Consider the following 16127-nt stretch of genomic DNA (forward strand, 5'->3'; position numbering starts at 1 on the left):
ATATCAGAAAATTTCCTTAAACTATTACTGAAATATTCTTAGCCTATGTCTCTGGGGATACAAGAGAATAAATCTACAATGTCTATGGTGACAAAAAATAGTTGTTTATTCCATAAATCCGATGTAAGTTGACCTAAAAATGTCCATGAATCCTTGATAAGGTGTGAAATGTTGTCATAGACAGGTTTGACCCACCTGTCTATGGCCACACCTATAGGATAGGTCTTCGATCTACTCCCCGAGACAATAGGTCTAAATGGGGGGTGGATTATACATTTGTGAACTTTAGGGATGCCTATGATGTTGGCCAGAGTAGGCATCTCGACCTTTAAAAAGTTGTATGTGTCACCAGTAATTCTATGGTCAGTATAATATTCTTCTAATGTTAAATCTATTTTCTTATAACCAATATTGATTTCATTAAGTGACACTACTTCATAGTTCCCTATTAGATATAAAATGTTATGCATTTCATTAATGTAATCCAACGTATTGAATAGCACAATACCACTCCCCTTATCCGGTTTCATAATTCTTATTTCATTATTGGCCATGAATAAATTTAAACATTGACGTTCCTCAACAGATAAATTGTCATCAGTAACATAATTGAACGAACAGTCTCTCTTCCGAGTTGTATTCCACCTATAAATATCCTGACATACCATCTTTTCAAAATTCAAGACCTGAGTTATTTGGAATAGGTATAAATGTGCTCTTCTTCTTAAGGTCTTTATTATTGATGGGTCCCACACCTTCTTCTTTTTGTTTAAATTGCATAGCTAAATTAAGTTTCCTGCAATATAATTTTACTTCTGTGATAGTGTCAACTAAATCAAATCCTACAGAAGGGATACATTTCATTCCTTTACTGAATAACGTAAAAAATCCTTTAGTGATATCCATACCAGTATAGTTGAATACATTAAAACCATTATAAGAATGAATAACACTTTCTAAGTGTATTTTATTATTGTCTTCTCCTTGATTATTATGTTCATCCTGAGGAAGTACAATATTGTCTTCTTCTAATCTTATTCGTGAATTGCCTATTGGTTCAATTATTTCCAATATTGTTGTCTCCCTCTCCTGTTCCAATATGTTGTTTAATTTTTTGGGGGTGGATAATATCTGCCCCCCTGAAAATTGGTGTCCTTATCCATTTGTCCTACCTTATTTTTATTATTTCTATCTGTAGCAAATCTTGGTCTGTCTTCTGGCCAAATGTATGCCCTCTTGTCATTATATTGTTCAATATCTCTCTGTATTTTTCTACTCTTTCTATTAAAAATTGCTTTAGCCTTATTCTCCGCCATAATATACTGTTTGTCATATAGATCTTTCCACTGTAAAAACAAAGGGTCATTTACTATTTCAGTTTCTCTACTTCACATACATTAACAGATAATTTTTCATCATTTAATTTGATCAGAATTTTCATATAACTAAAACCAAAGCCATCAAACATTTTATCAAATTCATTCATATTGCCAATGTTGTATTCTACACCCATAGGCAATTTAAAAAACCTAAGGCCCTTAGGTACAATTTGTAATGAAATGCATTTGGTTAAATAAGCATTATCGATCTTAATACTCTTAATATTTAATAACTTCTTGCCCAACAAATAAATAGAGTCTTTAATAGGATCCTGGGGAAACTCTTTACCATGACTAAAATGTCTCACTTTATTAATAATATTCACTTGTCCGTCGTTATTAACAAATTCATAGTCATCACGTAAAAATCGATCAAGACAGTCCCCTCCATTAGTACTTTTCACTCTACTTGGGCCATTGCTTTTAAAAACATGTTGTTTATGTTCATTACCACTAAAGGGACTTGAAAAATTATTGCCAGCCACAGTACCTTTTGAGTTGTCAGCTTGAGTACGCATCACAGTAGAGTATGTTTTCACTGGTATTCCACATTTGGGACATGCCCCTAAACGGTCAGCTTCCTCGTGATTGTGAAATAAACTAAAATCAAAGGTAAATTCATTGTCTGATGTATGACTCACGTTAATTTTCCTATTAGTTGTCAAGCAAGTCTCCTGTAGTGACAACTCTCTATCATCCGTAGTGCACACCTGTCCATTAGGAATATCCATCTGCGTGCTGATGTCTATGCACAATGGATTACGTAAATCTTTCATAAGTGAATTGCGAACCAATTCACCACAACCTCCAAGTTTAGGTGGTGATAACGTTCGCTCAACCAATTCAATAAGTCTGGATACCTCCGTCTTTAAAGTGAACACTTCTAAATGTAGTTTTTGAATTTCATCCCTATTCCATAAAGCTTGTGTTTCTTCATTGTTGCCTTCCATACCAGCCATGACTAAAAACCACAACAAGCAGGCCACACTGGAACAAGAAGTAGAACATAATGCTGGAATAGGCACTCCACGATAACACACGGCTCGAACAGGAAATATTTTATTGTAAATCCAACAGTACTCAAACGGAGTGTGATAAATAATAGAGTCAATTTTCTGTTAGTGCTTCCAAGTCATGTTTTGCTAATGCCCTAGTCTAGAGAATATTAGTGGCATAGGCAGGGGTTCAGACCCATTTATGTGCATTTTTGTTGTCTATTTGTCTTTTGACCCATCTTCATCCTGTTCAGGTCCTTAGCGCCTTACCTTTTATTGCCCTGTATGCTTGCTGCCTTTTTGATCTCTGTTCTGTAGCATTTACAATCTTTAATTTTATTCAGTCATCTTTTCTGTGTGCTTTTGTGGCATACCTTGATAATACCCTGGTCTCTAAAGACTGTCTATGATTATAGTCAGTGGGTTATCTCTATTTATGTGTGTTTTTGTTTTCTTGCTATCAAATGTTTAGTTCCCTTGAAGGTTAACATTCCTGTCATCAATGTCTAAATTTATGCATTGGAGTTTGGTATTTTCTAACCTAATATATTTCTGGAGACACCTTTCACTGTTGAGCTAGGCTGCTGGGATTTATGGACTCCACCTCCATCCTGCTCATTCCATATTTGCTCACCTTGTGTTGTACCTTCTTGTTTCTTCTTTTATTCATTTCTGTCTGTTCTGTTCTCCAATTTCCAATCAGTAATATGGTCAAAAAATAAATAGACATACCACACACTCACTGAGAATGGGCATATGATTCAAAGTCATGTTTTTGAGATTATACTTTGCACTACGGTTAGTAGAAAGCAACCTAAATGGCCATATATATGCACAGATATGGTCACTCTATGCCCTATGGCAAAAATAAAAAAAAAATCCTTTTGACTTTCTAATCACTGACACAAAAAAGCTTTGCTGAGTAGAGTTACTACCATTATTCAGACTCCTTTGATGCCTTAGTGTGCTCCTGCAAGTGTTCTTACTGTGTCAATGCACTGGCCAGGGTTTCATATCCCTTGAGGGTTATAAGGTGTTTTACAAATGTTTGGTTTGCAGTCTGCACATGTACTATATTTCCCTGACATGTGTTGATGTCCTGTCTCACCCTGACTGCACATGTGCTACATTTCCCTGGCATGTGTGTTTTATGCCCCTTTCACTCTGACTCACCATGTTAATGCACTGCTATGGGTGCATTTAGTTGGAAAGTCATGAGTTCAGTTCAGTTGTGACCCACTTTTCCTGCCATCAGTCTGCACATTTGCTACATTTCCCTGATATATGTATTTGTTGACCACATTTACTCTGACTGCTTCAGTGGCTGGCTTACCTTTCCAGTAAACTGTGACTATATGGTCATGTAGACTGAATTTACAGATTGACTTTCTTGGAGTACCATATATTGCTTTTCTAATGATAATCTGTATAGTATAGGTCCACTGCAGACATTCTGATGCTGTAATGACTGGTTCGCATTGCTACATCACTTTTCTTTATTGTATCCCACATCATCTGTCTAGGTTTAACATTCTTGTACATTCATGTATTGTCATACCACCTTCGCTGCTCTGCTTTTCCAACTTGTGTTTTGTTCTACATCTCCCTTTGCACTATATTCTGTTCGTCTCTGTGGATTTTGTTGCTATATTATAACCTCTACTCCACCCTCAGCCATCAGTGGTACTTCCTTTCCATTGCTCATTTTGTGCGCTCTCTCTCTCTCTCTCTATATATATATATATATATATATATATGTATGTATATGCATGTAAATGTGTGTATGCACCTGTGCACACATACTTGTATTGATTACTAGGACTGCTCATGCACTGAGTGTTTACTGCAGCTGCTAATCCTTCAATGTGCCTGTCAGGTAGCTTACTGTGATCTAGCCATGGGTCTGCACTGCAGGTGCACCACGAAGCTCCTCCTCATGCACACTGGCCAGGTTGCAGGCACAGGTAATAATCTTTGGGCTTATAACACATACAATGTAAAGAGTGTTGACTTGGTCACAATTGCAGATGCATTCTTGAATCGTAGGATATAGCCTTAGGGATCTACTTTACATTACCGACACGACACTTCACCGACACACAAAACACCGACCCCAAATAACCAAAACCACACAACACCGACAACTCACAAAACAGAACACAATTACACCGACACAAACAACGTAAACTACACATCACACACAATGACATATCCACTAACCCTAACCCTAAGGTCCGACACTACCGCACAGTTACCCTACCTGCACCCTAACCCTAACTCACTTAACCCACCCCTACACCTAAAGACTGTCACTATCGCACACTTAACCTACCTGCATCCTGACCCTAACTCACTTAACCCATCCTAAAACATAAAGCCCGTCACTATCGCACACTCACCCTACCCGCACTCGAAACCTAACTCACTTAACCCGTCCCTAAACTACAGTCCATCACTATCACACACTTACCTTACCCGAACCCTAACTCCAACACTACCACACACTCACCTTTCCCACACCCTAACCCAAAATCCCACAATATCGCACTTACCTGAGCGCTCCTAACTCCATCACTATCGCACACTTACCGAGTCGCGCTCACACGTTACCCTTGTCGGTCTTTCGGCTGTCGGCAAATCACCTTTTCGGTCAACTTACCTGTCGGTCGTTTCATCTCGTTCTTCCGCGTGTCGGTGAAGTGTCGTTTCGGTAAAGTAAAGTAGACCCAGCCTTAGATAAGCCATGCTTCTGCTAGCTAAATAGACTTGAACAAAGTCAGGGTTCTGTAAACTAAAAGATAAGGCTGTAAAATATCCATCTGCTGCTAACACAATATGAGCAATTGCAGTTATTTCAGATACATTTTAACTTAGTGTAACACTGTAATTATAGTATTTTGGATTCACCACCTTAGTTGGCAGAATTTTTAAGTGGGATAGGATTGACAAATGCCACAGGTTTCATAGATTTTTATACAGCTGCTGACACAGCAAAAGCTCAGATGCTCTATTAAAGGATATGTATTTTTACCTGCAAATGAACTAATTTATATTTAACAATGCTAATAAAATGATTGTTTAAAACATACATAGGAATTTTATCAAATTTTGTAGACAGCTTTGTATTCAATTATAATGTAAATTTTTTGTTTGATTTAGTGTGTTATGACAGCAGCTTGACAGATGCTTTGTTCAGGACTATCTACAAAATAATGAGCAACTTGAAAAATCCAAGTACTCTGTACATTTCTATTGAGAAGAGGTAAGAATCCCAGTAATTTTCATTGAATTGTTTTTGGTCATTTTCCAGTATTATTAAAATGGTTGCAGTTGTATACTGTCAGAGTTAACGCTGTGAAACACTTAATATGATTCATTGAAATTAAAGATTGTTTACCACAATAAATAACTGGTATATGTTTTTTTGGTGATTATAATGTTTAGCTGAGTTTTGTTCTTAGAATAATGTTTAACTGAGTTTTGCTCTTGGGATCATAATAGCGGTTATAAAATTCCCTTTATGGTTGCTTATTTTTATTTAGTTTATAAACAATCTCTGAACATATGTCAGTGTGTAGGATAAACAGGTGCAGAACAAGCTGTAGGTGGCAATACCATACTAGGAATTTTCAGTCGGATTTAGCTAGAGGGCTCCTTGCATCTTAATCAGGTGATTCTCATTTGAGGATATCTTCAAGATAATTGCTCCTACTTTGAATGTAAATTATGGATGTATAAATAAATTGATTAATGGTAACAGCCTTACTGCCTCGTGAGGGTGTAATGCTGAGGCACTACTTTGTTCTTTTGGCATAGAGTTTTAAATAAAGCTATGTTTTATAGGGATACTTAATGATCAAAGTGTATTTCTGCTTTTGTCAGGATGTTAGCAGTGTAGTGGCACATTTAGAAAACTTAAACTTAAATATGAATCAAACCCATCAACGTAGTAACACAGTAAAAAAATAAATAAATAATAAAAACACACTGTGGTCGTGCACATTCTAACCCTGAGCTTAGGGTTGAGGGCAGAATACCTCATGCCAACATAAATAAATAAAAAGTACATAACATTTGTAGACCTAAAGCATGGATTCCAGTGAGGGCACCATGTGCAGCAAATATGAAACATTGTATATCCATTGAAAATGCTACTCCATATCATAAATAAAACAGAAGTTAAGTAGTCTTCTGTGCTGTGTTGCCAGTATCTGTTGGAGAACATGTGTATAGTTTAGCAGTGCTCCATGATTGGGCATGGGTAATACTGGATTTACCAAGCACTGGTGTGGTTTAATCATGCAGGTGAAGCCTCTGTGTGGGTGCACCATTGAAGCTGGTTTATTTGGGATTGACCTGTTTTGGCATTCAACTGCTGGCTGTGGTGTGGGCCAAACTGAAACTATGTCAATGCGTTGCCTGAATTGCTCAGTTAAAATAATTTTCTCACATTTAAACTAATTAATTGTGGCACTGAATTCCTCAGACGGAGTACCACAGTTGAGTTATACTGAAATAGTAGTGCTGTGTGGGGTCTTTCTTTCAAGACTTAAAAGGTAAAAGGCAGCCCATACAAATGGCGCTGCAGGGATTGAAGCATTAAGTACGTGTAAATGTATTAATAAAGTAGCTGTTGTGCCAAAGAAAGTGGAATAGCTCTTCTGGTCACTGAGACTCCCAAGCACAATATCACTGTTTCCAACTAGGGCAGAGCTCCTTTGTCCATCTCCATATAAGGGCTATTAGAACATAGACAGGTTCAGGAAGTATTTGTTTGGTTCTGGCAGTTTCTCCTTGCAGGCAGTTAATTATCTAACACGTGCTGTACTCCCAGACGCATGTGACTAATGAATTATATTGTATTATATTGTACTATGCTGTTGTTGTTTTTCTTTCGGCTTTTCTCGGTTAGGGGTCGCCACAATGGAACTTCGGTCCGCTAATGATTGGCAGTCGATTTTTACGGTGCCGAGGTGCCAGCCCGACATCCAACCTTCAATGAAGGCATGCCCATTCACGCATGTCTTTCGAATGTCACTTGACCACGGGGAGGACATGCAGACTCCACACAGAAGGCGCTCCATCTGAGAATCGAAAGGAAGAACCTCTTGCTGTAAGGTGACAACACTATCGTTGCACCACCGCGGCTTAGTCTATATACTTTACTATACTATATCATATTATATTTATTGCCTTTTGTTTACCAGGAAAGTACAACTGGCGCAAGTCTCATTTTCAGTGGAGAGACAGGGATAAAAGCTCCACATAAAATACATATTTACAATGAACAACAATAAAAATTAAACATTTTAAGCATTACTTTGTAGGTAGTATTGAGATAAATAGTAAAAATATTTATCGTATACTTTAGAAGTTATATTATTTTACACAAGTCAAAGATGTGTTGCCATGTAGGAGCTGGAAATACAAGAGCAATGATAATGCACATGGGTTTGGTATATATATATATATATATATATATATATATATATATATATATATATATATATATATAGACATTAATGAGGCAGGATGTCACAACAGAAAACTGAGGAGGAGAAGGGTTATAAGTAGAAATAGTCAAGAAAAAGATGAGTAAAAAAAAGTTCAGATAGTGGGGAGGTTGAAACAACAGTAGCTAGGTAAGATGATGTGAGTAAGGAGAGGGTATTAGTAAAAGAGGATTAAGGATATAGGTTAGTTGGAGGAGCAGTAGTGCAGATAAGAGACAGGGATAAGAAAGCTGAAAGAGTCAGGGTGATTGATAGAGAGAGAGAGTGGCAATGGAAGAGAAACAGAAAGATGGGTTTAGTCAGAATTGGAGCATGAACACAGCCATTAGAAAGTTAGGTGTTGTGGGTTATATTTGAAACGTGGTAATATTCTATTATTTTAGCATGGGTGGGATGTAGTAACAGTGCTTAGCAACATAGGTAGACTAAAGTGAGTCACCTGCACTTTTATGAGACTTGGTCCTGGTCAGGAGATATTTGTTATATGAGCAGAGATTCCTAGGAGGGAAATAGCATTTGAGGATGTTTTGTAATGATGAGCAGGTATTAGGTTTGTGTATGAATTATTTTTAGCATGCTGCAGAAAAGACACAGGAGGATTCTTGAGGCAAAGCATTAAAACGCTGCAGGACTGCATGGATAAGGCAATCCAGCAAAAAACAAAGACTCTAGGCCACCAAAAAGCGTCCAGTCTGGTGGACCCCAGCCATAAACAAACTCTACAACAAAAGGAGGAAGCTACTACAAGATAGGGTAAGACACCCTTGATCACTATAAGTAAAACTAAGAGCTCTCATAAAATCGAGAGAAAATAGCTAAAGACTCAAAAGACAATCATAAGGCCTTCTTTAGCTATGTTAGAAACCTAGAGGAAACTCCCAGATATGCTCAGAACTAGTTCAAAATGATGTGAAGATTACTGATCCTACAGACATTGCCAACATACTGGCTGACAGGTTCAGTGCAAACTTCTCCCCCCAAAAGGAGAGATATCTATACCAAATGAGTGCAGCCCCCAAACATCTCCAGCGCCCAAGTGAGAACTGCTCTTCCAAAGCAAAAAAACAGCAGCATCCATGGGACCATGGTGTCAACTCAATGAGGAATTAAACCCACAGCTAGGACAGCTGTTTAATCAAAGTCTTATCTACTGCAACTGTGGTCCCACTTCACAACTCCACAGACCCTGGAAATTACCGCCCATTAGCTTGACAAGCCTTATCTGCAAAGCCATGGAGATCATCATAATGGACCCTATAAAGAAAGATAGGGAATTTGCAGACTTTGGATCCAACCCAGTTTGGCTTTTTCAAAGGCAGATCATGCCCCTTTTAAACTTTGTTTTTTTTTTAGAAACAGTCACAAAGCCATTTGATGAGGAAAGGCAGTCCATACAGCCTACCTCGATCTGGCTTATCATTGAAAAACTCATCAGCTTAAATGTTAACCCATACATCACAAGATGGGTTGCAAACTGGCTGGAGTGACAGAACCCACACAGGTCGAGTTGCGCCATGTCAGACTCAAGAAAGCCTGTCACAAGTGGTGTCCCACAGGGCTCAGTCCTGGATATCCTTCAGAAGGGTCTCGGATAACTGGTGCCAGTAGCTACCAATAGGGTGGCAATCCCACTGAGCACAGAAGAGTTATCAGGGACCTGGGGACCCAGGTTGATAGTAGTCTGTCATTCGACACCCATGTAGCTAAAGTAGTTAGGAGTCCTTCTACATTGCCCACCTTATCATGAAGGATTCTCATCTAGATCAAGGGAGGTCATAGTCTCCTTTACTCATCACTCATCAGACCAATGATTGAGTACAATGCCCCATTCGAATGTATCTGACCCGACACTTGCAGCAGCTGAGAGGCCACAAAAGTTCCTCACCAAAAGGATAAAGGGTCTCAAAATCTGTCCTATGCTGCCCGACTGAAAGAACTCCAGCTCTATTCAGTCGCCACGCTTGCTCAGAGGTGACCTTGCCTAAAACATACAGGCCATGTCAAACCCAGATTTGATGAATATGCTTCACCTCAAAAATCTAGATCCATCAGAGCCACAAGGCGTGCTGGAGGGATAGATTCATCACCCAAAGACTCCCTATGCTGTGGAACAAAATCCGGTACATGTGAGGCAGAGCACTGCTGGCCTTGTTCAAGAGAAATCTTGACCAATGGATGGGAGATCGCAGATATACCCCAGGAATTACCTCAGTGTCACTGCTCGACAGAGGCACAGCAAAATAATGGGTATAGTTCCCATACTAAAGGACAAAACAATGGGCAAGGCTTATAAATGCCCTCGGGCAGATAGCCTAGTATGAACCTATGAACCTAAAACGCAGTCTTTGAGTATTGTGAGTATTAATGGCCTCTTGCTCACTGTGACCTATAGTACCAGAGAAAAGGCTGCTTAGGCAGGAAGATCCAGCATTGTCATATGCTAGCGTACCTGAATGTGATTGACCTGGTTCTCTGCAGACAAGTGACTTTTCTGGACTACCTCATCAGGGACCAACACTTGTTGATTCTGTGGCAGAGGAGCACTTTAATGACGTGAAAGTGATATGGCAGACCATGATGGCTGTGGGTGTAAGGTTACACCCCCTCCAGGATTTGTTTTGAAGATCACAAAGGAGATAGCATTAAATGTGATTGCTACTTTATCCACAACCATTAACAACAGGAGTATGTGAGATCAGTCAGTCTCCCAGGTTTGCCTTCTAGAAAGGTTTTGGACCAGATGCTACGGATCCTTCTGATCCCAGGAGGCCACTGTTAGTTCGTTTTCTTCAGCTACTCAATCCTGCTTTGTTTTGTACATGCTGCTACATCATTACTGATGTCTTTGATTGCACATTCTCTCGTTAGTGTTCTACAGGGAGGACGTGCGAGGGCTCAAAACCTATTAATTCTGATTCTCTGTAACACTGCTTAGTCTCTGAAAAGAGTGCAACATTTTGCATGGATTTTTCTTTCTCCAAGTTGCAGTGACTTCAGAATGAGACTAAAAATAAGGGGGAGTGACATGTACTGTCAGAATTATTGCTCGTTGCTTTTATATGAAAGCATTGAGTAGTCAATGTGTTGCTTTTATGCAGTTACAGCTGTACCATTTAGTTTACAGCGATTTTATTTTGAGTATATATGGTTTACACATGCTTAGCTCCATGGAGCACAGGAACATTTCATGTTAGGAATGAACCAGTTTGCAAAACATAAGGTATCAGTAAACTTAAATAAAATAAAAAAAATCTATGATGTTCAAAACTCCACAGAGACTAACCAATGCCAAGAAAATCTCTGACCCAAACCATGCAAAAAAGATACTTGGAAATGCTTCTTGCTTAACATTTTGCACTTTAGTGTCACATAGACACTCATGTAGACAACATGATAAATGATTAAGGGTATCATACAAAATGTCACATCGCATCAGCTTACCTCAGAGACTAGGTAAGCTTCATCTATAAATGTGATGCTTCCCAGACCTAAATGTGGATTACCCAGTGTTGTTCTCCACTGCCCAAACAACACAAAGCAAACTTAGGCCACAGAAAACAAAATTTGTATGCTCCTTTAACTATGTGGCAAAAGGAAGCATTGTTGTTTTCCTCCAAATAGGTCTAAATGACTACCAGTTACAGACAGGGCATATTTTTTCTGAACACTTTAACATATAAGTTGCTGCATGAAAATCATTGACTGCATTTGAGGAACAGACAATCAGTAATTCAGCTTATTCAACAGTAGGACATGACTGCCATCAATTTTTATTACAAGTCAAAGAGCCCTCACTAAAATAGCTCCAGCTTCCTAGGACTACCTACTTCAGAATATAAGGAAAGTTAAGTAAGGTAAAGACCTGAGAAATGCTGAAGGCTAGACTGGCAGCATAATGTAAATGAGAGTGTCTCATTGCTAATGGTTGGATCTGTCTACTGGAAGTCAGTTAATTGTCACATTCCTGATTCCAGGCAGTCTGAATTGCAGTTGCCCAACGTTCTGAGTTAGAAAGAAAATTAAATGAGAGAAATTTAAACAAGAAAAGCTAATTGCTTCCCATGAGTTATGTATGTGAAAAATAAAATGGCAACTGCATTTCAAAAAAGAAGGAAAAAAATAAGAACTTAAGAGTACAATTCTCACTGGCCAGAGACACTAAAACAAATAATTTTCTTCCCTTCTGACACCATGCAACATTTATATTTTCATCAAGGTGCTCAAAAACAACAGACACTGTGGATGAGGTTATCTTCATAAGGTCTTGGCTGTGTTTCCCATTTTGTGTGTGTGTGTGTGTGTGTGTGTGTGTGTGTGTGTGTGTGTGTGTGTGTGTGTGTGTGTGTAAGAGAGATCACATGGTATTCATTTCACTCTAGCTCTATAACCAGTCTCTTAAACAAGACTGCTGTACACTGTATCTTCCGCTAGCCTATATGTCCATGTACTAACAGCTGGGCAGAACAGTACTCTGCACATCCCCAGCTTGTTTACATCTGCTTGTGATCTTGGTGTACCTTGGGTATCTATACAGTTTGGACCTTGCTTATTTTACTCTCAGGATATATTAGTCAGAGATAAAGTACTAAAATTCTACTTACTTAGAAGGTTGACAGTTATACTTTTCTGATGAACAAGCCATGTGTAACTGCAACACCCGTAATTATGAAATTAGTTTATTTATTTTATTTGTTTAACATTTGTTGACCAGGAAAGTACAACTAGGACAGAGCCTATTTTCAATGAAGGCCTGGAGAGAAATACTCCAGGTGCATGTCTTTGGAATGTGGGAGGAAACTGGAGTACCCAGAGGAAACCCACGCAAACTCAGGGTGGACATCCAATCTCTGCACAGAAGGCAGCCCAGCTGAGAATCAAACTGGAGAACCTTTTGCTGTGAGGTGACAACATTAACCACTGCACCAGTTTGTCACGAAATTGCAAATTTTTAAGGCTACACTGCAAATTTAAGTAAGTCCCTGAAAAGCAGGAACACTTGAGAGTTATACTTGTCAGCTGTTTCTGGGTATTCTGAATGTGTGGATTGCATGATTGTGGCCTATGTCTGGCTGCCCAAGAAATTCCGTAAAGAGTGCTGCACTTTCATCTTCCCTTAAAGAACTCCTTCTCCTCTATGGAATTTGAACTTCTTGGTTGATGTGCTTGCCCATTTGCCATTATACCCCATTAGAGTGACAGTGTTGACGTTTATTTTATGGAAAATGCTGTTCTGGAAGTCGACTCTGCTTGTAGGATTTATGAGATTCAGGCTATTATGTGTATGAAAGCACGGGGTGTGTCTCTTAGGGTAACTCACTTTTCCATCTAAAGGTGAATTTAGAACTGTTGCTAAATCACTCTACTTATCTCCTTTTTTCTCTGGTTGTTGTTATCTCTTGTTTGGAAGAGGGGGTCTTCATATCCTTTCTATTCACTAACAGCTCAGGAGTTACTTGGAGAAGTTTAGACAGTTAAGCTAGATGTTCTGACTGAGTCACTGCTGCAGTATTCTTAACAGATGGATTGTAGCTCACTGACAGCTGACTGGAGTACCAAAGTTTTACTTTCCTAGGATATACGTCCAGCTGATGACCTCGGCTCCTAAGTGTCGGTGTATGAAATGGGACATACATATGAGATTCTCAGAGTATCTAGCCACCAGCCCAAATGCAAGTCATTGCACCCAACGGACTGTGATTGTTTGGTTGCTTGGTACCATAACTTTGCTTGTCAGATCAGATAAGTGCCTTGTTGGGATCCTTCCTTTCTAAACTTTTTTGACTGTTTTGCTAATTATTAGATGTCAGCTAGGAAGGGTAAGTGTGAATGCAGTAGACAAATTCTATACCAAAACATGAACACTAAGTCCCTATTTTATCTAGGCCCCAAACATGACTATAAATCCTGCTCCATCTTTTAGTTGTTTGCTTCTAAAAAAATTACAGTCTAGGCTATTATCCTTGACCCACTCCACCATGTCGGAAAGCCCAAATGGTGACGTCCTGCCTGAGAAAATACTTAAAAGACCTAGAAAGGATTCTCCTGCCATTATTTCAGAATTGGACATACCCACTGAAGTTGTTAAACCAATTGTCTTTTCGTGAGCCCTCTACTGTAATCCTGCCAGAGGTCAGTATGGTTCCTGAGGCCCGACAAACCCATGACTCATTATCTCAGAGGGCCATTGAGGAATCCTTTAGATCCTTTTGCAGGAAGAGATTCCTGGTTCCCTGATAGAAATGCACCAAGGTTTAGTACCCCCTAAGCTGCTTCAGGTGGACATCACCCCTAAGAAGAAAAAAAAACTGAAGCACTTTGTGTCCCCTTTTGCGTCCAGGGAAAAAGAATGGATTAATTTTTCTCAGGGGTTATTCAAGCCAATCGTGTCTCTGAAGCCACCTTCCTTTGTGACCGAGCCTTCTCAGGCCAAACCACACAAACAGGCCTTAGATTCGTCATCCTCTGGTGAGGTACCTGACAAGGATTATGATCCTTCTTTTGACTGCTCTTCCCAGTTACACTCTTCAGAACAGATTTCTTCAGATAAGGGAGAGTCTTTCTCTCCAGATTCTCCCTTGAAAAAGGCCTCCTTTGGTGATACATTACAAACCACAGTAAAGGTGTCTGAGGTGCAAAAGAGATGCTACAACTTTTTGATATGTACTTCTGCTCCTCCTCCAACTCCCTCAGTGCTAGATGCTTACCTGGATGCATTTAAAGCCAATTCTTTGGCGCCTGATTCTCAGCTTCCTGCTCCAGAAAGGACCGATAGGCTCTACAAAGTTCCTGATGAACTAAAGTACCTCTACAAAAATCCTGTGGCAGACCTAGTTGCAGTATCCCTGACCTTAAATAAACCTTCCAAGCTGCTACTAGGGCACTAATGTTCTCCCTAATGACAAGCACAGTCAAGCAGTGGACAGGTGGGGTTCAAAACTATATACTTCCTCAACTATAGCCTTCAGAGCTATAAACTGCCAAACTCAGATGATCAAATACTTATCTTTGCTCTACAGTCCTTAAGAAAGAACTTCACAGAGCTCCAGACACCAGAATCAGAAGACCATATGCAGTCTCTAGTGGCCCAGGCTTCTCAGATAGGCAGGTACAGTATAAAATGCATCTGTGATAGTGTGGATGTTCTTTGTGTTTCACTGTTGCAGTCATCACATTTGGGTTATTTGCTTGCAGTAGCCCTCAGTCGGCCTGGTTATCAAAGTTTTGGGTCCTGCGTCAGTTGCTGTCTCATCTTCCATGATGTCAGATAGTCAGGGGTATAAAGCTTGCAGCCTATGCCATTATATCAGTCTTTCTTGTCGTGCGGTGCCCGTAGCAGAAGCAGTTCGCAAGTGCCGGTCGGCCGACTCCTGAAATTCTTCTTGTTTTCAAGTTTCAGAACTGAAGTCTTCAACTAAGCTAAGTACCCCGTTTGGGAACCTTTTTTTTTTTTGCTCTAAACTGATGTCAGTAAAAGTTAACAATTGTATTTCTTGTGGAAAGCAAATACCTCATAAAGATTTTCATTCATACTGCATTCCTTGCTTAGGCCCAGACCACGATGTACCTCGCTGTCGGTTTTGTGACTTATTCAAACCTCGACTATTCGTCGTCTGTTCATTTACGCTTCTAAATATTTTGGTGCTCAGTTCAATTATCCAGAAATGGCTTTGGTAAGCCACCCGACTAGCGACATTCCAAAAAAATGGAAAGATAAAGACAGAGACAGACTGCATAGGTGCAAAGCTGCCGACGACACTTCTCCTAAGCTAGTCGCCAGTTCATAGTGAGGCATTTTCGCAGCCCCTGATACCCGCTACTTCAGATTCTCAGGCCTCTACTGAGACCCATTCGGAGTTCAGTATGCCGCGAGATGCTTCCTCAACTGTGGAACCTGCAGATGTCTCTACCAGAGCCGATGTGCAGGCACCGGCTTCTGAGGGTGTATTCAGGCCTACTGACTTGCATATTAAACCAACACCATCATCTTCTTCAAGGTCTAAAATTCGATCCATGCCTAGAAAACCGACGCCCAGGCCCCTATGCCTAAAAAACAAATTATAAGAATGGTTGAAGACCTTATTACTCTAATCAGGGAAGCCACCCTAGGACTGACCTAGGACTGATTTTCCTTCTGATTCTTCTGATCAGGACCCTGAAATTTCTGTTTCCACTGATGAACAGGATTTACCCTTATCTACCTATGAGGATTCTGATGCAGAGGACTCCATTCCCTCTGCTTA

General features: G+C 39.7%; 1 protein-coding gene across 4 annotated transcripts in view; it reads left to right on the forward strand.

Annotated features, from left to right (window-relative positions):
- Positions 1-16127, forward strand: part of METTL22 (methyltransferase 22, Kin17 lysine) — a 937139-nt gene that overhangs the window by 744448 nt on the left and 176564 nt on the right. For all 4 annotated transcript variants that reach the window (XM_044089598.1, XM_044089595.1, XM_044089596.1 and 1 more), the window contains one exon: positions 5534-5636. In XM_044089598.1, the coding sequence (XP_043945533.1) occupies positions 5534-5636 (103 nt within the window). The remainder of the gene's footprint in view (positions 1-5533; positions 5637-16127) is intronic.

Source organism: Protopterus annectens, chromosome 12.part0, assembly GCF_019279795.1.
Source record: "Protopterus annectens isolate FY-2018-M chromosome 12.part0, PAN1.0, whole genome shotgun sequence".
Taxonomy (NCBI): Eukaryota; Metazoa; Chordata; order Ceratodontiformes; family Protopteridae; genus Protopterus; species Protopterus annectens.